Source organism: Neolamprologus multifasciatus, chromosome 1 (genome assembly GCF_963576455.1).
Source record: "Neolamprologus multifasciatus chromosome 1, fNeoMul1.2, whole genome shotgun sequence".
Taxonomy (NCBI): domain Eukaryota; kingdom Metazoa; phylum Chordata; class Actinopteri; order Cichliformes; family Cichlidae; genus Neolamprologus; species Neolamprologus multifasciatus.
The window spans coordinates 16,938,210-16,964,281 of record NC_140439.1 but is presented as its reverse complement, the minus strand read 5'-3'; the positions used below and the strand labels follow the sequence as shown (position 1 = coordinate 16,964,281).

At 40.7% G+C, this 26,072-nt stretch overlaps 2 protein-coding genes and 1 long non-coding RNA gene across 4 annotated transcripts; 2 read left to right on the top strand and 1 right to left on the bottom strand.

Moving 5' to 3' along the window:
• The first annotated feature begins 209 nt into the window (after positions 1-209).
• galns (galactosamine (N-acetyl)-6-sulfatase) lies at positions 210-24,653 on the top strand. Of its 2 annotated transcripts, XR_014875270.1 has the most exons (15): positions 210-372; positions 640-763; positions 1,534-1,608; positions 4,154-4,256; positions 4,745-4,888; positions 5,625-5,691; positions 6,819-6,946; positions 7,054-7,193; positions 7,300-7,403; positions 11,199-11,341; positions 12,297-12,399; positions 16,960-17,081; positions 20,904-21,021; positions 22,026-24,399; positions 24,529-24,653. XR_014875270.1 is itself a non-coding variant. In XM_085167840.1 (14 exons), exons 1-14 carry the CDS (start codon positions 253-255, stop codon positions 22,110-22,112), a joined length of 1,578 nt encoding a protein of 525 aa, XP_085023966.1. In that variant the 5' UTR covers positions 210-252; the 3' UTR covers positions 22,113-24,653. The 2 variants fall into 2 exon arrangements, 1 of the variants encoding a protein (XP_085023966.1); XM_085167840.1 differs by having other exon boundaries at positions 22,026-24,653.
• On the bottom strand, positions 8,997-10,507 carry LOC146525562 (uncharacterized). The gene is made up of 2 exons (XR_014875430.1): positions 9,729-10,507; positions 8,997-9,617 (listed from the first exon to the last, which is right to left on the bottom strand). It is a non-coding gene; the product is annotated as an uncharacterized LOC146525562 (long non-coding RNA).
• LOC146525560 (proteolipid protein 2-like) lies at positions 24,293-26,061 on the top strand. The gene is made up of 5 exons (XM_085168476.1): positions 24,293-24,399; positions 24,529-24,676; positions 25,121-25,276; positions 25,388-25,483; positions 25,754-26,061. The coding sequence occupies exons 1-5, from the start codon at positions 24,293-24,295 to the stop codon at positions 25,853-25,855; spliced, it is 609 nt and encodes a 202-aa protein (XP_085024602.1). The 3' UTR covers positions 25,856-26,061.
• The last annotated feature ends 11 nt before the right edge of the window (positions 26,062-26,072 follow it).

The following is a 26,072-nucleotide window of genomic DNA, read 5'->3' as shown; positions in this document are numbered from 1 at the left end:
GTCATTGAATGCAGCATACTCCAAAAAGCAAATTTTTGTTTATTTAATAACACAATATAAAGCTACCGTAGTCATATATAAGAGAAATTAAACTAAAAAAAGATAAAGCGATTTCAGTGAACTGTAAATAAATCCTATCAAACATCGTAAGAGCTGCTGTTTCCTGTATGCGCAAATATTGCGCTGAAAACTTGCACGAAGACAAACATAACACTTCCTTGTAGCAGAGGCTCATATGACTTCTGCACAGCCATGGGAATAATGGTTACTCTAACTCTGATAACTTTTTTTGGAACAATAATATGTTGTTCCTGGACAAAAAACCTACCAAACGCTCCAACTCCAAACATTATCATCATGCTCATGGATGACGTGAGTTTTTCTCTTCTTCTTTCCTCTATTGGTTTGTATGTTTAGTTACAATTTTACCTCAGAGTGCAGTACTGTAAGTGACAGGCTGAGCTGCATATTTCTCGTTAAACCTGTGAGGTTTTATTCGGGGTCGTTCTGTGCTGGCTTGCAACTGTTATTCAAGTAATTTATTCACCTTTACTTCATGTAAACCGCAGGCTGTAAACTCTAATCTAAATGTGACTTCATATGTATGGAGTGAGTAATAAATTTCCCTCTGCTGTTCAGATGGGCTGGGGGGACTTGGGGGTGTTTGGCCAGCCTTCTAAAGAAACCCCCAATCTGGATGCCATGGCAGCTGAAGGGATGCTCCTACCAAACTTCTACACTGCCAACCCACTCTGCTCCCCCTGTAAGTCAGCAGACGATGTAACACTGACATAAACCAGCATTTCTTGTTTTAGTGGATAATATAATTTCTTTCCTTTCAGTCTTCCTCCCTTTTACCCCCAACCAGTCATGCCAGATGGCTGCGCCTCCCTGAGCCTGATTCTGCTGGAGGTTTCTTCCTGTTAGAAGGGAGTTTTTCCTTCCCACTGTCATCAAGTGCTTACAATATAAATCACCTTGAAGTGATTGTGATTTGGGTCGATATAAATACAACTGAACTGAATTGATCAGTTGTGCATTTTTAACATTTTTGAAAGAACAACTGATTTACAGATTGAAAGTATACATTTATCACAGAACATTTATTTTTTTTAAATATTATAAAATATAAAATATGTTGTGCAAAACAGAGTATACAGAAAATCATAAATGTTACTGCAACATCACCAATTTGGTCATTTTAATGACAATGCGCTTGCATTTCTCAAGAAACGTTTTTTCAAATGTCCACGCACTGAGCACTATTAATATTAACTAAAGCAGGACGTCAGTAGTTGCACAAAACAATTTTGCAATAAGCTGATGTACACATCACGCTGGAGGCGCCATTTTATAATGGCAACTGTATTTGTTTATTGCATTTAAGAGTTTATCCAAAATACTAGCTAGACAGTAAACCATTTATAATCTCAATGTGGGCCATTTCCATTGGAGCACATTTCACTCTATTTGCGTGTCAGAAAAGTAAAATGCATACTCAACTTGTCTAATGACATCATTATTTTTCCACAGCTCGAGCTGCACTTCTCACCGGGAGGCTGCCCATCAGAAATGGTTTCTACACTACTAATGCCCGTGCCAGAAACGGTAATGTCTCTGTACAGGGTTCATAAGCACTGTGCAATATTATGGATTTTCATTTTTAGCAATGTCAAAGTCTGGATAAGTGTGGAAAATAAATGAGCATGAAAACTTGTCTCGATCATGCAAGCAACGTTTTTTTTTTTTTTCTTAACTGTGTTTAGAGCAGGAAGCCAACATGTCCAAAATGTTTGCAACTGTGTGGCAAAGGCCATGACAGAGCAAGCTTGATGTGATTAAGCAAGCCATAAATGTGGTAAAAGACTGAATGCACATTGTTACTCACAAGTACCTCACACAGCGTTAAAAAAGGCCCTGCTGCTAATGCCTTATAACTATTATATATGTTTGCGTCCAGATAAGATGAAAGAAAAAAGCCTCAGTATTGGTATATTTACATAGCATAACAAATAAACACATAATAGGTTTGTCTGATGTTTAGACTGTAAATAAAACATGGCTATAGTCTCTGAATATTAAAAAACTTTAAACTAGGGCTGCATCTTTTGATAGTTTGAATTGATTATTGATTGTTCCATGGATTCATCAGGTAATAAGATGATAACTAGTTTTGTCTTATTAATGAGAAATAACAAATATTCCAAAAAATTCAGTGTATTTACACGCTATATTAAAATAAAATAATTTTTAAAGAAAATTTTCACAACAAAAAATCAGCAGTAAGCCTCCAGAATTTGTATTAAAATATGCAGATGAACTATTAACTTAGCCTGATACCAGACTGTTTAAATTATACAGCTTCCTGTTGGCTGACAGCAGCCGTCCTATTTTCCATGCAGTGATACCTGAAGCAGACAGGGGTGAGTCTAAAGGGGGGCATCAGGTGACCTAGACCATATTAATTACAAAACTTTTGTGACATTTTTCAGATTGATAGTGAAATAATATTAAATATTGTGTTTAATTAATATTAATACATTAATATTTAAAATGATACCATCATGCACCATCATAACATCTGTTATGAGAAGCACAAAAAAACTAGCCTCCAGCCCCTCCAATTTATTATTGCTCATTAACAAAGCAAAAGTATTTCTTATCCGATTACTCGATTAATCGATACAATAATCAATAGATTACTCGATTACTAAAATAAAATGATAGCTTCAGTTCTAATCACAAATACACTAATAACAAAAAAGGTACACACACAACCTCAACTGAAACTTTGGTCTGCCTTCTTGGACAGCTTTCTTACATTAGTAGGAGGTAAAAAGATTTTAGATAGTATTGTATTTTCTGGATGCTATAGATAAGGTGTGTGTTCAAGTGTATGTGTATTTGTGCATGTGTGTGTCTGCATGTTTAAGTGGTGAATGACTGAGCATGTGGTGGTTGCAATGAAGAAAAGCGAACATATCAACATTCTCAGAATTAAGACTTGACCTGCACTTTGATGCAACGTTTCCTGCTGCTGAAAACAGATGTTCCGAAGATGTTAATAATTAATGTTAATAATTAAAGTTAATTATAGCCTAAAGTCCCACTTACATCAGTTACATCACCTGGTTTTTCAGTCAGAGCCATGGAGCCACCCCAATGCCCACTGCATTAGTTTAAATAGCCAATAACTTGGAGGCTTCAAATCAGGAGTCCAAAAATGGACAGATGTCATAGGGGGTAGAGCTATCTTTTAAATACAGTCCGATATAAAAATACTATTAATAATTAAAAACAAGGCTTACTTTTTAGTGAGTTTCTTAGTTACAATATAAAATAGACTAAAAGATATGCGACGGGTGGGGTTGTTAATATAATATTTTAGTTTTTAAGCATAGATTATACAGTAAGACAGCACTTGTACTTCACTTCCTCTTGTTGTTCGTCCTTGTTGCTCACTGGTTTAGTTCTGCAGCTTGGTGTTAAACCCAGACAAGCTCACTGCAGCCACCCTATCTTGAGCTGCAGTCCTTAGATAATTATTTCACAACATAACAGCATGTTTGGACAAAATGTAATAATAATGAGACAAAGAGGAAGAAGAAATAATTTATTCATCCCTAAAGAAAAACAACAGCTCAATAAAATAAACACAAACAAAGTCGAGGGCGAAAAAGTATACAAAAGAAATCGCTTATTTACACAGATATTGCAAAAAACCTGAAGTAATTAAATAATAATGAAGTAATAATTATTAACTAACAATAATAATTAAGTCATTATTTCAAAATCTATAATAAAAAGCTTCTATCTAAAATGGACACAGGCATTGTGGGATGAGACTTTCCACATTCATGTGCCAGTGGAGCCCAAATATGCTAAAGAAAGTGCTCCGGGACATTTTTCTAAATGTCTTATACCCATGTTGGGACTTGGGTTGTAGAATCATTTAGTTACATATATTGAAAGGTAGTTTTGTTTTTGTCTGAAAAGTCTCCCTAGAAGTCTGGAAAGTTGAATAGTGAGTGCATTTGCGTTGTGCAAATAATTTCTTGCTGATTTCTCACTGCATTATCTATACTGTGCAGTTTACAGTATAGTTGCAGCAAAGGAAAGTTCAGTACCTTAAATTTGGATCTATTTTTTGCAGCATACACACCACAGGACATAGTAGGAGGTATATCCAAGGATGAGATTTTGTTACCCCAGCTGCTGAAGACAAAGGGCTATGTCAGCAAGATAGTTGGGAAGTGGTGAGCTCTTTATCTTTTCTCAGGTTTTAAAGTCTCTGAAGGTTTAGAGAGCAACGATCAGTTGTGGAAGGAGTGCTGGTGGAAGTATATGGTGCAGTATATTTGCAAATATACAAAAAAAGAGTGTTTATTTTCTTATTTCTTCTTCTTTTCTTTAAGTAAGATTACATAGACTTTCTGTGCAGCTAAGATGAGAACAAAGTCTTCCTGATGCCACCATCATATTTTGTTAGTCAGTAAAGCAGATGCACAGTGTCAAGTTTTAAGCCTCTAAAATTTGAAAATTTTTCTACATAGTATACTGTGAAGAACTGTAAGTATTTGCATCCAAACAGAAAAAAAACTGCATTCAGCCTTTAGAAAAAAAAATATCGGCAAGAATATCTGACTTTATAGCTAGGGCCTAAGAGTAAATATACAAAAACATATGGGTTGATCTTCAGCTACACTGATCTTAGTGTGTGAATGCACTTTATTTGTCGCTATAGGCACCTGGGCCACAGACCACAGTATCTTCCTCTGAAGAACGGTTTTGATGAATGGTTTGGTTCACCAAACTGCCACTTTGGCCCTTATAACGACCAGTCGATACCAAACATCCCTGTTTACAACAACTCTGAGATGCTTGGCAGGTAATATCACACACAAACACACAGCAAGGCTGAAAATCTATATACAAATCTCCTTCCCCATGACTCAGTGGAATAGTTTGGCTGTCTGCTCCTCAGGATGAGTTGAGTGTCTCTTCCCCCCCGCCCTTCTTCCTTCTTTGTACCAGCTGTGATTGTGTATTCCATTTTCCGCCCATTTGTTTTCCCCAAAACAGCCATATGTGTATTCAGGGTCATTGGAACTGGCAGCCGGGCGTGTTTTTCGCTTAGCCGTGGGTTTAATCAGCACCGCATACCTGGGCCCTGGACAGAAGCACACACACACGTAGGCACATATACAGGGAGACACACACATGCCCTCAAGAGACGGCAGGTTGCGTTGGCTGTGTGCGAGGACACCTGGAGGAAGTGAAGCGTAAGAAAGAGATGCCTGTCACTGCTTCTCTGTTTGCCGCGCCACGCTTCAGCAGCGCCTCATAACAGTTCCCTCTGCTCAGCTTCGCTGACACTTCCCAAATATGGCTTTCACCAAAATTTCCTGCAAACACCCTCAACAGGAGGGAAATTTACTTCCTTTCTCCTAATCACATAGTCCACAGTAGTTTCAGTCAGTTTGGAGGCAGACTGATGACACAATCAGGTTACTGCTAAATCTTTTTTTAACACAGACGATAAATAACCCAGCTTGAACTTAGCTATTATTCAGATGGGACGAAGGTGTTGTCAATGAAATGTATACATTTGTTATTTTTTTCAGATTCTATGAGGACTTTAAGATTGACAGAAAGACTGGAGAGTCAAACCTCACACAGATCTACCTGATGGTAAGCGAAGGATCACCTGTTGTTGCTGTCTCAGTGTAACACACTCATACCAGGTACATCACATTTTGATGCAATGTTTTGTAAAGAAGTTGACAGAATGGCCCTGCCTGTGTTAAACTAGCAACTTGTTAATCCACCTTTTGCTTTCTGGGAGCCTATCCCAGCTCTCATAAGGCGGGGACAAAATGTTACTGCCTGCCAGAATACAGAATTTTACCTTGGCTCACCCAAATATGAAAAAATTAAAAACATAATTGAAAATAAATAATGAATGCAGGTAAAGCCTAATTCGGGCCTTTAATAATTACTGTAATTTAACCAGAGGAAGTGCACTGATTATCTCTGCTGCGGCAGTCCTTCCCATTCAGTTTGGAACATGATCAAAACCAGCATGCAGAAACACACTGCATGCTGGAATGGTGTGTCATCACTGGAAGAGGGCGGTCCTGTGAAAGGCAGCATGTCTTAAAACTTGGTGAACATTAAGCAAAAATCAGATTTCTTTTTGTAACTGTTAAGTTTTGTTTGGATAACTGGCAAATTCACAGTCATCTACTGTAAAATATTTATCTGTGTGCAAAATGATTATCTCTTTTTGTAATAAAGAACAAATGGTGCAAATGTAAGTGTCTGAAATGTAGTTAGCAAAGGGTTTTAGATTAATTGTAACCACCCTTTTCCTGGGTTGCAAGCTCAGTTTTCAGTGTTTCAGCGTTAATAAACTGCTAAAACTATAATACAGTATTCTGCCTACATGACAGTTAGAATGTGTGTTTTTGTTGAAACTGTTTTGCATTGTATCGAGAGATGTTCCTCAGTTTGCTTTTATTGATTTCAACAGGCTAGACAACACGTTGGAGACTCCTTAGTACAACAATACCTAAGAAGGCTGATGAGTCTCTCTCTAAAACAGTTTAAACAAAAACTGAACTCCGTGCTCTCTTCTTGGAGGTGGTTTTATTGAAGGCTTGTCTGACTCACTGCTTTACTTGAAAACACTATTTGAGTGTCTAGTGAGTGTGAAAAAGAATTCTTGTTACCTTAACTGTAATGCTGTGAAAGAAGCTGCAGAAAGTCTCCTGGCTTTTGTATTCCCAGTGTAATAACGTTTTCTTCCACCTCTGCAGGAAGGTCTTGACTTCATACTTCGTCAAACTAAAGCTCAGCAGCCCTTCTTCCTCTACTGGGCAGTCGACGCCACTCACGCCCCCGTCTATGCCTCCAAACGCTTCTTAGGGAAGAGCCAGCGAGGCCGGTACATTTTATCCTGCTGACTCTCCTATTGACGCAAAGACAATGTCATGCAAGTGGTTATAAATGATTGTATCGAGGTGAAAAATGTGATCTGCCTTTGTGCTGTAGCTATGGCGATGCGGTGATGGAGCTGGACTACAGCATCGGTCAGATTTTGAAGTGGCTGCGAACTTTTGGTATTGACAATAATACCTTTGTGTTCTTCACCTCAGACAACGGTGCAGCTGTTATGTCTGGCCCCAATGAAAGTAGGCAATTATTTCATAAACAAAGTGCTTTTTAAAATCTAATTCTGACTCGCTTTTGTGTCCCGTGTGATTGATGCAGGTGTTTTTGTGGTTTTTGACTCCTCAGGTGGCAGCAACGGACCCTTCCTCTGTGGGAAGGAGACCACCTTTGAGGGAGGCATGAGGGAGCCTGCCATTGCTTGGTGGCCTGGGCACATCAAAGAAGGCTCAGTGAGAATGCCCCAGTCATTAGAGCTTTTACCAAATAAAGCATGAAAAAACCCCACAATAAAATACAACACGTGCTCTCGAGAGGCTAGTCTAATCTTAGTCCAGGCACCCAGAGGACAGCTTATTATTCTATGCTTTGTTGTTCCCTGACTTTCTCCCAATCAGATTGTACCAGGAGCTGAAAATCTGCAGCAAGTTATGTATAAAGGAAAAATTATTTTACTCGTTCTCTCTTTCAAACAATCATTGCTTTTTTTGTTTATGTATCAATTAGCTATTTACACATACACAATTTGATCCACTGGCGTCAATTAATCCCGACTGTGTCCAGCTTCTGTCAAACAGAGCCGAACTCCAGAAAGCCAGACTGTGATTTTGGCCACAAAGCAAGTGGGAGCCTTTTTCTACTGTTTCCTAAAATATTTCTGGAATTAATGCCCCAACTCCCCCCCGCCCCACCCCCCCTCCTCACATTCCCCAATTTAACCCCCCACCCACACTGTGATCCCCTAAGCCCGTGCGTTCTGCAAATGACTTTTAATTGTATTAGGGGCAGCTGTGACACGGGGCTGTGACGCAGAGGGATTTTGTGGAGGAGCAAGCGGAGGCTGCAGTCTGCAGTAAGCCTTGCCCCTGGCTCATCTCACAGGGTTGTGCTGGGGCCTGATAGCACAGCAGAGTAGCGAGGGAGAGGGGGATTGGGAGCGTCTTAAGCGGCTAATCTGTTTGTGTGTTTGCTGAGGTTGGATTGAGCCGTAATGAGGACTTCAGTATCTGAATATGCCAGGCGCTCAGGATAAAGGAACGGGAGGAGGGGGGGGGGGGGCGTGGGTGGGGGGGGGTTGTAGGGAGAGAGGCAAGGAAGAAGTAAAAGAGGTGGCTGGTGTAGAAAAGAGAAAGGGAGGAAGAGTGCTAAAGATTGCAGCACTGCCACACTGCCAGGATGGTTTTAGCGTTTGTAAGGCTTTGCCTGCACCTGTGCCATGTTATAATTGACCAGTGTGCCTCTATATGCATATGCAAGGGTGCAGAACATGTTGGTGTAATTTTTGTTAGCTCCCACACAACTATATGTGCACGTTTGTTTGAATGAGAGAGACCTTTCTAACCTTAAAACACCTGTGTGTGTGTGTGTGTGTGTGTTCGGTAGTTGTAATGACTTGACTCGAGTTTTAGTAGAAAGGGGACTGTAGATCCTGAAATATCCAGGGATGTGATGACAAGGCTATTGTGCTGGAGTTACTGTGCTCTATAGCTCTTAATTGATCACTTTGTGTCACTTGGGAGGAAGGATAACAGATAAAAGATTGTCCCCCTGTCTTTATTTTGTAGTCTTTTCAAATCTCTGTTGATGGGTGCTTTGAAAAGTCTGTAAACCCTCTGAACAAAATGCTGGAGACAAGTTACCAAGCTTTTCTTAAATGGGGGATTTCATCAGGTTTATTGTAGTGACCCAACACAGAAATCAGGAGAAAGTTTTTGGAGCATTTGGGAATTGGAGACAAAAATACTATTTCAACAGTTAGCATTGTGTCTGCTGTCATCTTGGTTTATTTATTTATTATTATTTATAAAGAACATGCGATACCAGAATTTTAATTTAGTTTAATTTATTTTTATTTATAGAGTGCCAAATCACAACAACAGTTACCTTGAGGTGATTTATATTGTAAAGTAAAGACCCTTCATTACTAGAGAGAAAACCCCAACAATCAAATGACCTCCTTTGAGCAAGCATTTGGTTACAGTGGGAAAGAAAAACTCCCTTTTAACAGGAAGAAGCTTTAAGCAGAACCAGGCAAAAGACACACTGTAGCACATCAAAAGTGTAGCACAGGCATCTTGGAAGGGGTGTTAGAACAGTAGCATAGCAGCCCATATTATTATTCTTACAACCACGTTAAAAACTCCAGAAGGCACAAACACTAAAACAGTCAAGAGATCCAGTTCAGTGAGTTGAACTGGTGGAGGTTAAACCCAGCAGATAGACAGCAGACTGGCTGGCTGTAGATAGAGCATAGCTTTAGGCCTTGATACAGTTCAAACAGGCGAGTTCAGACACATCCTGCATATAGTTATCAGCCTGTTCACATATTTAATTTTGCTAGAAAGTTAGAGATGTTAATATGGCAGTCCACAGGGATTGACTCATAACTGCAGGTTTTGTAGGGTTTCTCCATTGGCTTCATTTACATGAGCTTGGTATTTCCATGCCTATTAATAGAAAATAAAGCCTGTTATCAGTGAATGAATATGAGTGATGACTCAATTAAACTGACACGAGTCTGAGTGCAGGTGAAGGTTTCTGATTAGTCATTCACTTACTGTATATTTTGGAGGATGGAAGGAGCAGATCTGAGATGAGGGCGCACGGGTGCTCTGAAGCATTCTCCCTGTGCCTGAGGGCAGGTGAGGGGCTGCATGGTGGCTACAGGAACAGAGATTGGGAGGTGGGTGGGCTGACAGTGCCACAACATTGTTGAGCATCGCAATCCCCTTCGGTGGGTTATCAGGCTGCAGACACACTGGCAGAGTGGCAAAGATGGGGATAGAAGCACTGCCTCCTCAGATAAACAACATCACTGTTTACAATGGAGAAACAGGAAAATGTGACATTAATAGGGAGCAAAGAGTGGGACAAAAGAGAAAAGAACAAAGGGTGATTTGAAAAAAAACCCCAGCTTAGACTGCAAAAGAGAGCAGAGCTAATAAGGGAGGAAATAAAAGATGGCAACTCGTGAGATAAACTCCTCTGTCAGACCAGTCCGAGTTTTAAACTTTCAGTTTTGGAGACGCAAGTTATTCCCAACTAAATGTCAGTGCTGCTTCTCCTCTTGTCCTTTTGTCCTGTCTTCTTTAACGGTCTATGTGTGTCTGTGTTAGAGGGACTTAAAAAAAAAAAAAGAAAAATGAAATAAAGGACCAAATCTCTCCATGTTTGTGTACGCGCGCACGAAAGAGAGAAAGAGCGTCTGGATGTGCAGATAGATCATGGAGTGCATTGCAGAGCCCTTTCTGTGGCTAGTTCTGTGGATACAGAAGAAAAGGGGAATTCATTTCAGTGCTTAGGAGCTTGTGTGTACGCCTGTATGTGTGCTGGCTGCCGATAGGAGCACAGCGGCACATGGCGGTGCAGCTGCAGAGGGCTGATAGCGCTATCTGATTGTGAGCGTGCCGTCTCCCTCTAAGGCTCGCTCAGGAGAGAATGGAATGGAAGATCAAGGATGACAGCAAAAAAATGGCATTTTATCTCAAAATAGTTCAAAGTTTATAAATAAAATAACGCTTTTCACTGGGATTGGGAGAAGGAGATAAAACGCCAGCTCGCTCTAGCTTCAGCCACCTTCTCGCCAATGTCTTGTCCTCTCTCTACTTCCTCTCCTTTCCTCTTTTTTTTTTTTGCTCCTCCTTTTTCCCCCTTTTTCCCTCCCAAAACTAATTTAGAAAGAGAAGCATTTTGGAGTTTTAATAATAAACCTGCATGCAGAGGTTAGAGTGGAGGCTGTTGAAATGCATCTCTTTTCCTGCGTGTGTACACACAACCACACATGGAACGAATGCTTATCATGACTGTGCATTGTTAGCATGTTGCCACAGCTCATTCTTGATTTCAAGGACTTCAGTCATCAAGGAGGACATTTCAGAACCCGTGAAAGATGTGAACAAGCGTTTAAAAGACAAAACTCTAGTAGTGTGTTTCTCTGTGGATGGTCCTCAAACAAACATGCTTTTCTGTGTGTGTGTGTGGAACATCTTATTTTACTAGACCCGTTTATTTTCTTCTCTTGTCTTTAGGTGAACTTCCAGTTGGCCAATGTCATGGACCTGTTCACCACTAGTCTGGTTCTCGCTGGCATCAACCCTCCTGATGATCGAATCCTAGACGGACTGGACCTAACACCTGTTTTGCTCAACTCCTCCCAGCCACTCAAAAACAGGTGAGCACACACACACACACACACACACACACACACACACACACACACACACACACTTTTGGTCTTCCTTAACTCCTCAAGAAAATATCCCCTACAACATTACACCAACACCAGTCTAAATTGTTGGATAAATCAATGCTTTCTTTTTATTTATGCCAAATTCTGACCCTTGCATCTGAATGTTGCACCAGAAATTGAGACTCACAAGACCAGGCAGTGTATTTGAAATCTTCTATTGTTCAGTTTCCTTTTTTTAGCAGACCATCTGCTTCAAGGTCTGTTGCAGATTTAGTGATAACAAGTGGTTATTTGAATTACTTATGTTTCAATTCTGAGATGGTTGTGTTGGAAAATCCCAGTTGACCAGCAGATTCTGATCTACTGGTGACCATCTGACCCCAACAACCATGCCAAATATATAGTCACTTACATCACCTTTCTTCCCCATTCTGATCCCCGGTTTGAACTTGAACAGGTCATCTTGCCCACGTCTACGTGCCTAAAGACACTGAATTGCTGCCATGTGATTGGCTGATTAGATATTTGCGTTAGCAGGTGCGCCTAATAAAGTGGCTGACGAGTGTAATTTCCTCTACAATGAATCTTAATGTATTTTTGCTATATGCTACGAAAATGTTGACATTTGAGGGTTTCATACAAATGCATAAAAACACTGTACAAAGGTTCATGTGTCCATCAGGATGATATTTTTTTAAACCTGTGTGGCTCCCACAACTTTTGCTTTCTGTGCCATTATTCACTCCTTTTCTAGTGACAGACTCTTAATTTTGACCAAAAAACAACACAGTTTGAGTAATTTTTAGGGAGTTCACGTTCCTCCTCTGATGTATAAAAAAAAGTGCAAGATTGGACATTTTCTAAGGCAATTTGATGTTAATATATGCAAGTTGAAGTAAATCTGAGCTTCATTTCTACCTCTTCTCACCATCTTCAGGCCAATATTTTATTACCGTGGGAATGAACTGATGGCTGTGAGGCTTGGACAATACAAGGCACACTACTGGACCTGGAGCAACTCATGGGAGGAGTTTAGACAGGTGAGATTCCCTCTGAACAGTTCAACTCTGTTCCTCAGTTCTTCATTTGCACTGCCACATCCTCCTCCTTTGTCTCTCCTAATCGCACTCAAACACACAAACACTTTGGCTGTTGCTGGTGTTATCTTGAGAGCGGCTCATCAGTTGACTGCTGTGTACATCAGTGTAATGAATATTAATGAAGAGCCCCCACATAAGCGAATGTACATCATTCATCAACCAGATGACTTGTTTGTTCAAACTCCAGTGGAAATACCCCCCCACACACACACCCCACCCCCACCCCAAAATTTACATATCATCATTACCTGCTTGTTCTTTTGGCATCATAGCGCTCAGGCGTAATTACATCAACTCAGTGCGGATTAAAAATATCAATAGAAATGTGAAATCTGGCACCTGAGAAGCTAAAGTATAGTGCGTTTTCTTTTTTTTTCTTTTTTCCCTGGCTACCCCGAGCCCATCTATAAAAACATGTCCTTCTGTCCTCCCTCCATGGCTATGCCTTTCCTGTGATCCAGTTTGTTTTATGCCCCATCGGTTGCTTAAATTGCTCTCTCCTTCAGGGCCGCTGAATCAATAGTAGCCTCCTTTATCAACTCATGTGAACTGAAGTGGAACTTCACAAATAATGGCGTCTGATTGCCTGTGAGTTGCCTATCGATTGGTGTGTGTGTGTGTGTGTGCGCGCACATGGGAGAGAGAAAAGACAGAATGAAAAAAAAACATGCACATACATGTTCGGGCTTCTTTGTACAGACGTGCGTGTCTAGTGTGTTTCGCTGACCGACGGTTGAGCTCCTACAAGACAAATCCCCGATGTCATTATGAACTCCTAAACTGTTTCTTCTTGTGTTGCCCACATTCACTTTTCATACATCTGCTTTAAAGGTAATGCTCTACTTTCTTTGTAATTGATCATTCCTACTAAACTCATGTTAAAGATAACCCACCCTATATACACTGAGGATTAACTCGTCTCATGATAGTGATATACAATGAAATCCACTCCTCGCTGAAATGAAATGTGTATTGCTGCTTTGTAAGTAATGTGCTGCAGTACAATTTGGCTTTTTTTGTGCTCCTTGCTGAAAAATAAACAAGGAAGGAAGATGTGTGTCTCTAAAGAAGAATGAAATTACAGGTTAATGGCTGGGAGACGTGTTGCTCTGTCCTGGCTGAGTCTGTGCTGCTCAGCCATGAGGAAAATGAGAAATTTCACAGGCTTAAATGCCTCTCATCAAATTCTTTTGAGGCAGCGTATTGATGTTAATATTGTGAAACATAGTTTGTCGTGACTGTGTCTCCCTTTTATCTGGATTGCTGAGTAACCTATGCAACTGTGAGTAGCCTTGCTGGATGCTTCATATGGCGAAAACTGAAAAAGGATGTTTTTTTGAGACAACTGTACTGGGAATACCTCTTCTTGGCATCACTGAAACTGAAGAAATTGACAAGAATTAGGCTGTGCCATAGCTGATGTACTTTAAACTTGAATTATAACTTTTATCATTTTTACATTAACACACACTTTAATGCACACTGGTGAAAAAAACACAATCAGACTTTAATTTAGTAAAAGTACTAATTGATAAATGAAAGAATGAAAGCACATATGATGTTGTCAAAATATTTCCAACAATGTTCAAAGAAAACTGTAATCCTCAAATGAACCTGTCACATCCATTTTACACTCTCTGGTTACTCTCACACTGTAAACACTTGATAATAATGGTGACAATAAGCTTAAAGTAATTCAAATATTCACTAAGTTATTCTGAGCATCGGATATAACATTAGCTCAAGTAACAGCTTAAGCAGTCAACTCATCTGATGCTAGGTTAGCAGTTAATGTTACTGCAGCTAATGCTACTTGTTGCCTTTTGATCTATTATTAAATAAAAGATTTATTAGAATAAAAAATAGTGTGAATAAAACTGTAATAAACTCAGCTCGTCACATCATTTCATCATTAATGTTGAAAAAGACAATAACTCCCGTGATTCGTCATAGCATCATGTTATAGTATTGACAAACCCCAGGCAGCAGAAATTATTGTTCATTCAAGTAAAAGCACAAATAAATGATCATACTTGGAGCTTCCCTCCAGTCAGTAACGTGTTTTGGTTGGAGTTGTTTCTTTTAGATGTTTTGCCTTCATTCTGCAGAATGAGAAAAGTAAACCACACCCTCTATAAATTCAAAGGTTTTACAAATCAGGACATAATAAAAAATAATCTGGTCCTTAGCAAGTCTTAAAGCAAGGCAACCTCATATGAAAAATAACACATAGCATATTACACTTTTGCCAGTTTTGCCAGTTTGCACGGCTTGAGCATTCTGGTGAGTGTTAACACAATGCCAAGAGGAAAGATATCAGCAATAGAGAAGCAATTATTGCTGCCAGTCAATCTGGGAAGGGTTAAAAGGACATTTCCAAACAATTTGAAGTCCATCAATCTGCACTGAGAAAGATTATTCACAGGTGGAAAACATTTAAGACAGCTGCCAATCTTCCCAGCGGTGGACGTCCCAGCAGATTCACCCCAAGGTCAGGCCATGCAATGCTCAAAGACAAAAAAAATCTGCAACCTACATCTGAGACTCTACAGGTCTTAGTTTGCATCTTAAATGTTCATAACAGTACAATTACAAAAAGGCTGAACTGGTTTGTTTGGAAAGCCTGCCATGGAGAGAAAGCAAAACTAAGCTGCTTCTTGCAAGAGGATGGATTTCCTTTAAACAGGGATTGTATTAATTTTGTGACAGTAAAACTAGGATTTTGTTGTAGTCCAATCATTTATTTACATGAATCCAGCATGGAAATTCTCCTGTTGAGTTGGTTGAAGCTCTCTTAATCACTCACACAACTGATATACATGCAGAAATGTCCTGTTTTAGCTCAGTTTCGATGCTTGTTAAGATAGAGCAAATGCAAAAACTCCAGTAAACTTAAAGTTAAGTTGTTTAATATCACCAACTACAATGGCCATAACACAGATCTGAGGGTTCATGAGAGGCTTGATTAGTATGAAATATTTTTAACAGTTTTTAAATGTTTTTTTTGTCAAATACATTTTACTATCTTTACCTGTTTCTGTTCTTTAAATTGCTGTTCCGATTATTCAAATATTCAATATGTGAAAGAAAGAATATATTTAAACATTGTCCAGTCTACATAAAACGATCCAGCCAAATCAAATACTTTTTCCTCATTCCCATCCCCAAAATCCACGCTCCCACCCATGGATGCTCCTGCACCTTATCTTGTAATGACGACCACTGTGCTCCAGTTTAAAAGCAGCCTTGCTGTATCCATAGCATTAATGTCATGTCAGATATGGAGTTCTTGCTCTAATATCTTGGCTACAAGAGAAAAAGTCAGACAGATACACACAGCAGGCCTTTCTTGCTGCTCCTCTGGGATGTTTTTTTTTTTGCCCCCCTGATTCTTTTCTGCATTTCTAAGCAGTTGACTTTAAAAGGCAGGACAAGTCTGGATCAGTGGAAGCTCTGCAGGGCGGGGGGTATCTATCTTCACTCTCACTCTTTCTCTCTCTTCTATATGTATTTTGAGGTGCTCCGTTGAGTGATCTCAGAGGGGGGGCAGCAACAGTGTCTTACAGATGAATGCTTTTTCAATATTAGTTGTGCTCATCAAAAAAACCCACAAAAGTGTGAGTTTGTTTGTGCGTGCGTGTGCTTATGTGTGTATTAAAGGAGGAGGCAGATCTCCAGGGGGTTCTGGAGGAGTGAGTGTGACTCAATCAGGCTGCGATCACTGCCAGGCTCCTGAGAAATAGAGTCAGGGAGCAGGAGCGAAGGCGTGGAGAGATGAAGAGGAGGCAGCAAAATTTCTCTGTTTTGCGAGAAAGCCTTCACGGTGTACCAACAGGAGCACAAATAACACAGCAGATTGGAAGACAATATGCATATAACCCATACTACAATGAGATTAAGCATTCAGCTCTTGGCAGCAGGTGGCTGCAAGCCTAAACCTAAACACTCACATCTCTCCTGCCGAGCTTAGTGCAGTGTTTTTTTTTGTTTTTTTTAATTGGACATGATGAAGCGCATAAAAACCTTAACCATCAAACTTAAAGACAAATTGTAATCACATTACTGAGATCCTTATTTTCATGATGTCTTAAGTGTCATTTATGTGGTGCAATACGAGCCAAAGCAAATATTCTATTTCTTCCTTTCTTGCTGCACTAACTTCAGATATTATGTTTCATGTTTAATTAGGATAGTATTTCAGGCAGGTCTGCTCTTTGTGTCATAGATTAGTCTTCTACACGAATAAGCACAGAAGGCAGCGGCCGTGCTGCTGCCACACGAGTATCGATTTGTTTGGTGAACTGATGCTTCAGGAGGCATATAAACTGGAAAATATAGACAGAAGAAAGGTTCCACTTCTTTAAAATGTTGATTTTAAAACAAATTGAATCAATTGTAGAATACTTATTCTGGGGTAGATTAAAGTACAGGCAGTCTAGGTGAAGGACTTTACCTGTAGCTCAGATCAGTGTGCTTAATAACACGTGTCATGTTTTACAGGGCATAAACTTCTGTCCGGGTGAAGAGGTGCCAAATGTGACTACTCACGAGCAGAAGGAGCACACACTCCAGCCACTCATTTTCCACCTGGGGCGGGATCCTGGAGAAAAGTTCCCTCTCAGGTCAGTACCTTAAAAAAGTTCAATTTTGCTTTTAGCTGATCTCCAGGAAACGGACAGAGAGGATCAGGGGTGAGGTGTGGAGAAGAGGGGAGTCAAGCAGGCTAACAAGGAAAAAGCTGTGGGGGGGAAAAGGGAAGAAAGCAGGGATAAGAATAAGAAGGTTGTTTGCCCGTGGTACTGAATGTGTGCAAGATCAATGAAGATTTAGCGGCATGAAAAAAAAAAAAAAGGCGGCGGATTGATCCACTCAGCCAGAGCACGCCTGATTACACCCTTCTCTTTGTGATTGCAAACAGCTCCTTAAAGATCACTATCGGGCCCTCAACCCTTTGGTACATCGCTGCAGGTTAAAATTGCAAGATAAATTGTTCAGGTCTAAATTGAGAGCTAGTTCTGTTTAATGTGTTTTGTGTGGGTCTGCCTCCTCTCCAAGGAGAGTTAAGAATCACGGAGACAGGATGCAAACGGCCGACGTTGAACTATTACTAAATAAGGGTGAAAAGATGAATGAGCACCGTCTTCTGCTGTGCCTGGACAGCGCGAGATGTTCAATGTGACCATGTAGACTTTTTTTTTTTAAATGACAGAGTGACTAATACATTAAGATAATCTCAAAATGCTTTCAGGAGAGAATTTTCTGTGGCTCCTCCTGTCATAAACCCTCTTAGACTGACCTTTCTTTTCTGCCTTCTGCAGCTTAGCCGCTCATACTTTTTTTGCTCTAGCCTCATCTCCTCATTTGCTTCCTGCTTGTGCTCCTCTCTGTTCTGGAGCGAGATTGGATGATAAAACATTAATGCTGTTTTTCGTTTGCCCACCTTTTAGCCTTGCTATTCACTCGGAGGAATAAAAAAAATAAAGGCAGAAACCAATCAATATGCAGACATGTGTTGTGCTGAGTGCTAGATGTGCACACACACACACACACATCCACACAAACCAAAACTGCCCATTTATTTAATTTTTTTACTTCTGCACAGAGGGGTTAGTGAGTTTGTCTCCAAGGTCACGCCCCCGCCAACGCCAAGCTGCCTGACCTCTTCACTGTTCACGTGCCGTTCTTCTTCGATCCGTTTTAATCTTCACTATAAATTCTCCTTCTTCGCCAAACTTGTTTTCCCTTCTCGCACCTTCTCCCTCCACCTACTGCTATGCATCTCATCTCACTTGTCGCCTCTCAGCTGCTGTCCCTCTGCATCCGCCGGGACTGTGCTCCTCCATCCACACGTGTGTGTGTGTGTGTGTGTTTGTCTGCACATGAGCATGCGTGTGTTTTGTCCGTGTGCTCTCAGGTCCCCCAGCTGGACCGGCTGCCTGGCCATCATTAATCTTAGTCAGCACCTAAAGAGCCACTTAAGATGATGTAGGGCCTGTCTGTGCACATACCTTCACTACTGTCGCAGGCTGTGATGTAGCAAAGAGCGCACACATGTACACAGTTTCTGTTCCTGCACAGTTCCATGTCGTTATGGAGAGTTTTGAATTATTTCCTTTTTTTAAGTTCTAGTTGTTTCCATTTTGCTTCGTGAGAGCAAAAAAAAAAAAAATGTCTTCCTGCTATTGTAAATGAATGTGAGCCTGGGGAGGATGACAGGGTCTGTGTTGGTGGTCCTTCTGTCCAGGATGAAACACAGACCCATCCAGGTTTGCATCAGCCTAACTCGATGATGGCTACGCTGGACTCTCAAAGCCTCTCTCTGCCTCCCACATTACCCTTCGTCCCTGTGACCTAATGCCCTGAGATTAACACATCCTACTTCCTCACCACCTACCTCGGCTTTTGTCCCCAGAGCCCCCGGGTCATGTGTGGTGTAAGCCCCAGCCCTAACACTGCAGGCAGCCTTGCTCAAGTCTGGCCTCATCTGCTGCCTGCCACCATGCTCTTCTGTCCCCAATCAATAGTCCCTCACTGAAGTGCTCAATTTCCACCGGGGTGGAGAAGATGGTGGAGGGGAGGGGCAGGCAGGACAGATGTATTTGATTGTCTCCTCAATTCCCCCACCTTCTGCTACTGTGTGGTTGTTTGTGTGTATGTGTTCCAGCAATAGTGTTATGAATCAGTAATCAGAGCGGTGACACACCTGAGCTATGCCCCCATCCCCCTTGGGTGCCATACATTATAAATCAAAAGACTCCATTTGCATACAGCCTGCTTATTATTCCAGATTTTGCCTCTACACTAGTAAGCTAAGGGTTATAATCATGATAATGAGCTGTGCTGACTGTGGGCTTTTCATTATTTGTTTGCAGAGGGGGTATAAACAAATGATATTATTAGTTTTTGATTTAGAGCTTCTGCACTGTAAGATTTTTGGCGCATAGACAAAACAATGGAAAACTTTGCGTCTCGTGCAACTTTCTCGCGCTTTGCTTTACTTTGCTTTGCACACTTGCACGGAGAAATTGAATACTTACAGCAGCCTGATAAATCTCCCTTACATTTACTTCTGTTAAGCTGCTTCATCACGTATCGCAAAATGAATCGCAACAATCAGGAGCCGGCACAGATAGGAGGGGAATGAAATATCCCTCTTGCTGATCGAGATCGAGCAAAAAGCAGAATTTGTGATTTGAGATAGCTGAAGCAATTTAATCTGAATGCTGGATGTTTAACACAGCGGAGCAATCTGGTTTTTCCCTATCAGCTAGGGTCACAATGCATAGATAGTTAGCTTATGACAAACGCAGCGCACAAGGAGAGAGACTAATTGCAGCGAGCGCTACCAGTCAAGTAATTGCAGGAGGAAGTAAAGAGTGAGTATCAAGGAAAGGAGCAGGTGCTGGTTGATGGAGGAAGCCTTGCTGCCCTGTGGGAGATCTAAGAGGGAGGGTAGGTGTGAGCTGGACAGGGCCTGGGGTTATTACTCTAATTGACACTTCACCTCACACACATGCACATGTTCCCCAGGGGCCAATCAGAGCATTGCGTTTGCAGTGGAGGGAGGATGGAAGGCTGGCACAGGTGCTGCCTGCGAGTGTATCAGGGGTGTAATTGCACTGCTGATATTTGTCTATCCCTGTGTCACGCCACCAGACGCTCACTCCCCCAACAGACACACACACACACACAGAGCCCATTAACCCTACAGGTCCTATTGAGAGCAGCGTTCCTTTGAAAGCCTTCAGGGCCCCTGTGTTTTACACTCTGAATATAATAATGCACAGAGGTGCCCGGGCTCACTGGTGTCCAACAACAGTAATTGAGAGACAGGGGATGTGATGGGGGTTACATAGTTCATCCTGCTGAGCGTGCCTTCCCAAAGGGTACAAGAGTGGACAGCCTGTGTGTGTGTTTATGTGTTTAGGTTTCTGTTTTTGTCATCGAAAGCTGCGGCTCGTCCCCCCACCGATATAATGAGTAACGCTCGTGGGCCGCAGTCATGTTTTGTCACTAGATACATGAACAGAAAGGTAGAAAAATGGGTGATCTTTATTCCGTGTGTTTCAAACACAAAAGCAGCCTTGCCTTTCTCATATGTACTTTGTCCAGAACATAAAACAACTGGTTCCATTCAGGATTAACTGTTCAGATTGCTGTTAAAGAAAATTTGGTATTTAATATATTAAAATCTGATTTTATTCTTTGTAACATTACTACAAGATGATGTCATCAATTAGTCAAATATACTTTGCATCTCTGTTGACAATCATTCAATTTAAAGCACAAAATTTTCTCACATGTTAGTTTTTATCATGTTTCCTTGTCATGCATCAATATAAATGAATAATGTTTGGAGTTTTGGAGCTTTGGTTAACTAAAATGATAATCATTTACTTGAAAGTGCTCTGCCGATAATACCCAGCTGTTTATTGTGTTGGCAGTGTTCTTTCTAAGGAGTACCATGACGCTCTGAGCGGGATATCTGCAGTTGTGCAGCAGCATAAAGACACTCTGGTGCCCGGCATTCCCCAGCTCAACATGTGTGACAGTGCAGTGATGGTGAGACACAATATAACTAAATACATCTCTTACGGTCATGCTTAAGATCAGTTGTTATGTTGTAAATCCGACTACTAGATCGGGTGCTCTTCTCAGCTGTATACATCAGATAAATTGATATGTAGGTGACAATGATAAACCCTTTAAGGGCCAGAAAGAAAGAAGTCTATGGGAGAACAAGCTAAAATAGAGAGGGCTCCTGGCCTTGCTTTGAATCAATCGTAGCTTTTATTTTGTTGTTTGTGTGCTAACTTTACATATCAGTGTGTACCGATTTGATGACATCTTCCCCTTCTGTCTGGAACTTTCTCTTTCAGTGTTATTGTAACGGTATTATTTAAAAAGCAGCCTGGCTTTGTCTCCCCAAGCGATCACCTTATTTGTGGCATGGCACTGCCCCCTGGTGGTCATTCAAATAAACATGCTACATTGCGTCCAATTCCTGTCTTTGATAGAAGTGTGATCATTTAAATGCTTAAAAGCCTGAATTATTGCATCTTTTTATTCTGCATTTTTCATAAGGAAAAGTTTTTTTGTTTTTTTTTATCTTTTTAACATGGTTTTGTCATTTACTCTACTTTTAGAGTAATGGTGCACAAGAAAATGTGCACAACCTAGCAGGTAATACGACCGCTCAAGGTCAAACTGGTGAATTTGAAGTAAGAAGACATTAAAATTTCATGGCACCACTTCAGTATTTGAAAAATACACTTTATGCATGGTGTGTATTGGGAAAGAATAATCAGTTTTTCAATCAATTACGTTTTTTGATGAAAAATGTTACACTGGGATAATATGTATTCATAGTTTAACATTTAAAAAAGAAAAAGACTTGATACGAACCAGAACACAGGACAGGAAACTGTGGAAAGGGTGGGTCACAAATATTATCTGCTGCTTTCAGCCTAGTGAAGATCAGTTACGACTTTAAAAATCAGCAATGCATTGTACATTTGATACTTTCATTTTGCTGTACTTACTGTGTGGACCTCTCTGTTTTATAGAACTGGGCCCCGGCTGGCTGTGAGAAGTTGGGAAAGTGTCTGAAACCGCCCGAGTCTAACCCCTGGAAGTGCGACTGGCCACACTGAGAGCAAAAGTACTGGACGCCAACATGAGGAACTAAAACCTGAAGATGTGCCAAGCCATAGAATAGGACACAGCCTCTGTGTGTAAAGGAATGTATTTTTAAACTCTTTGTGTTTTTGTACAATGTTTGAAGAAAAGAGCATTCGGTCAAATCAGGGAAACATGTTTGCAAACTATGATTGCAGTTATTTTTATATCTGTGTGTTTAAATCTGCCAATTCTATTTCAACGTGCTATGGAATGGATAAAACAGATTTTATTGGTGTAGATGAAGGATGCCAAACTCATTTTACATTGTGAGCCACATACATCCCACTTTAATTTGAAGTGGGCCATACCAGTGAAACTTCCCTTTCTGTCTTTAATTACACATTTAATCCTTGAGATATCTTAATATGAGCAATAGAAGTGCAATTTCAGCAGCATTTATCAGGTTTTTTTCTACATGGTAAAGAACTGCTGCTCATATTAATGAAACAAGTCTGTCAGCACTCTTACACTGTAAGAAATAAATTGTATGGGCTTAAATTGTGAGAAATAAAGATGTAAAATTGGGTGTAAAAAGAAAACGTGTATTTATGTGTACAGTGCATAGGTTTAGTGGATACACAGGGTATCTTGTGAATCCATTGTAAAACACACACACACAAAGAAATTCCTATACTAAATATTAAAAAAAGACAAATTTTTTTTCTTCATTATTTCATTTTTTATGTATGTTTAACTTATGTGTCAGGTCATTATCAGTCAAAATAAAGCTGTAACACCTATAAACATATAGTTAAAAGGGCAACAATTGCACCTTCCTTCACTGTTTTAAATGCTTTTCAGTTAGGCCGGATTAGAGTCTATGCCGGGGTGATTCTGGCCCCCGGGCCTTGTGTTTGACACCTTTGCTGCAGATGGTGGGTCCTTGTCATTATTGTATACTGCTCAAACACAGGAATCCAAATTGAACACAGCGTCATCTTGCTGGGTAACCTTTTTGTTCAGGTATAATACATACCGCACCCTGATGTGCTGGTCTCCATAATCAGTCCAGCCACATACATGCAGTGGGATCCACCAGAGCAAACCTAGTGCACTTCACAACATGCAGAATCCAAAGGTAGTGTCACAGCGTTGGGGGTCCAGAGTCCATGTCCCAGTAGGGCAGAACTGTTTTGGTGGCATGAGGGGAAAGGGCTTCATACACTATGTGCTCATAAAGGATTTGTTCCTGTGGCCAAAAATATCTGATGGTAATTTCAAGAGTCAAGATTAGCTGTATTTCTCACATACATAATTATACAAGTAAAATCTGCAGTGAAATGCTTATGCACCAATTCTAAGGAGCTTGGAAAGAAAAGCGTCTGGACTTCTTTAAGTTTCCTTGAAGACGTTTCACCTCTCATCCCCTCAAGCCAAGACCTACACAAGCCAAGGTGTAGGTCACAGTCAGCCGAGGGTTTCAGGTGAACCCATTCTGAAGCCCAGCTCCACACTATCATGTGATTTCCTGAGGTCAGATGGCCCAGGATGTGAGTGGGCATTAAGGCATCTGGGAAGGGATCTCAAAACTGGATTATAGATGACAGACAGTTGGTGTTGTAAGCCACCACCTCTGTTCAAAGATGGTTGTTCACAGTGGACATAGATGTCTTCTTTCACTCCTCTTTCAAACCATCTGTTTTCTCTGTCCAAAATGTGAACATTAGCATCCTCGGAAGAGTGACCTTTGTCCTTTAGATGCAGATGGAGAGCTGAGTCTTGTCCCGTCAAGGTGGCTCTTCTATGTTGTGCCATATGTTTATGAAGTGCCTGTACAGCCACTTCATAAACATATGGCAGCTTGTGGACAGCTTGGGGAGACTCCCATAAGATTTAAAATCCGGGATTCTCCACCAGTTGCTCTTAGAACTGAAGAAGCTTCTCAGATGAGAGGTGAAACATCTTTAGACTAGGATGACCTGGATGACTGAGAAGCTTCACAGACGCTTATGCACCAATCTGACTGAGAATAAATAAGAGGAAGACATAGCTTTTTAAAATGTAGCCACGATTAGCCAACTGGTAGCACAACCATAGTCCAAGTATGAGTATCAGAGTAGTCAGGGTGTAGGCTTATTAGGGCATGGTTTGACTCTGCTGAAACAGAAATCTTCAGTTATTTCCTGTTGATGTTCAACATTTACCGAAGTTGATGAAGATGTTAATTATGATGTTATCCATCCTAAAAGCAAATATGATGTGTTACCCACAGTGTCACTGCAGTGTCTGCCCTCAGTGGTGGTTCAGCTCTGGCTCTAGGTAAGGTTTCTGTTGGAGCCAGAGCTCATTTTTGCTTGTGTTTTTTCCCCCTGAGCAGTGATAAGTAGCAGTAAGTGTGAAAATACAGTGCCTATTCTTGTGACCAGTCATTTTCTATTTCTATCAAAGGAAATTGCATGTTTCAGGAAACAGACTGAGCGAGTTCTCTGTTGAAATCAGATCATCGTGCTGTAGAATGACAACAAAACAGACAGCCATGGAAGTGGACACTGCTTTTCTCAAATCCAGGAGGGGGATTGTGAAGATGACAGAGATGGTGAGATATCTGCTTATATCCTAACTTTGAACATTTGGCGTAATGTGGTGTAAAACAGCTGATACATGCCATTTCGCTGCCTTGTGCCTGTTAAAAAAGGGGAACGGAAACAGAACATGGCGCAATAGCTTCACAATGCTATATGCTTTAGCTGGTAAATGTTAGTATGTGATTTAAAGGCTGTTGCTGAAGTGGATCATGACCTGTTTAATCTTTTTAAATGTCATGAGGAAAGCTTCTCAAAATGACAGTTCCTGTTTTTCTCTCTAAACTGAGAGGTGCAACACGTTGCAAAAAAACTGCAAAGCAACCAGAAGGAAGGAGGCCTCACAGTACACAATGCAGTTTTAAAATACGCTGTTATCAAACATCACAGTGTTTTTTTTCTTGGCTCTGTTATCTCAGTGACAGTTTCTCTTTGCAATCTCCCCCTCTCTACTTTAGGTGACTCTGTTTGTGGCTTTTGTGTGTTTCGCTGTAGCCTCAACACCCAAGTACATCGCAGCCACAGCGTTGGAGTTTTTCATCACCTCGCTTCTGCTGGTGCTCTACCTGCTCAAACTCAACAAGAGGCTGACTTTCTTCTTTTGGCCTCTAGTTGTAAGTGATGTGTTACAGCTTTGGACATAGTGAGAGAGAGAGTGAAAAAAAAGTGTGACTGCCTGTTGCATGTTCAAGCTCTTGTTCTTTTCTTTTTGTTCTCCTTTTCAGGATGTATTGAATTCGGTCTTTGCGAGCGTTTACTTCATCACCTTGAGCTTGATGGCTATGACTTCTTACATTAACACAGGCATGCTGATTGGAGGGGTGAGATGTATTTAAGTGTATATACAGTATGCTCAGTAACATTAAACCTTCATGCATTGGCATAGATTCACTTCTGGAGCGCTACTCTAAGTTTAAACAAGCCTTTACCCCTGAATGACTTGTTTTTTGTTTCTCAAAGAGAGGCAAGTCCTTAAAGTTTGACTGTGTAAAAAACGTAAAAACACTCCCCATATGAGTAGCCTACATACACACGAACACACACATATGGAATGCAATGGATGTATGCTGAGATGTACCCTCTTTTTGCAGATCACGTGTTTCCTCTTAGCTGTGCTGCTGTGCGTTGAGAGCTACATTCTGTTCAGTATCATCACATTCAACAGGCCGAGGACTGAAACGCAGAATACATAAAGCAGACGAACTGCAGCAAACTAATGACAACGTGTGCGCATGAATGACCCCAACCTGCTAACTGCTTTTGCATTCTGTGCGTAGTTTAAAGGTTTAGCTGTAGAAGTGTTTGTTAGTTTATCCACAGGCATGTTTGATTCTGTAACTAAGCATGGTGTGGCTGTTTAAGATTTCTAAATTGTAAAGGGAAAGAGAAAAAAAAACAAATATCAATAAA

Excerpts from the sequence above, each read along its gene's own strand:
- galns (XM_085167840.1), top strand. The coding sequence starts at position 253 with ATGGGAATAATGGTTACTCTAACTCTGATAACTTTTTTTGGAACAATA. Across the intron at positions 4,257-4,744 it reads AGCAAGATAGTTGGGAAGTG|GCACCTGGGCCACAGACCAC; the intron begins GTGAGCTCTTTA and ends TTGTCGCTATAG. Across the intron at positions 21,022-22,025 it reads TGTGTGACAGTGCAGTGATG|AACTGGGCCCCGGCTGGCTG; the intron begins GTGAGACACAAT and ends TCTGTTTTATAG.
- LOC146525560 (XM_085168476.1), top strand. The coding sequence starts at position 24,293 with ATGAAGATGTTAATTATGATGTTATCCATCCTAAAAGCAAATATGATG. Across the intron at positions 24,400-24,528 it reads TGGTTCAGCTCTGGCTCTAG|GAAATTGCATGTTTCAGGAA; the intron begins GTAAGGTTTCTG and ends TTTCTATCAAAG. Across the intron at positions 25,277-25,387 it reads TCTTCTTTTGGCCTCTAGTT|GATGTATTGAATTCGGTCTT; the intron begins GTAAGTGATGTG and ends TCTCCTTTTCAG.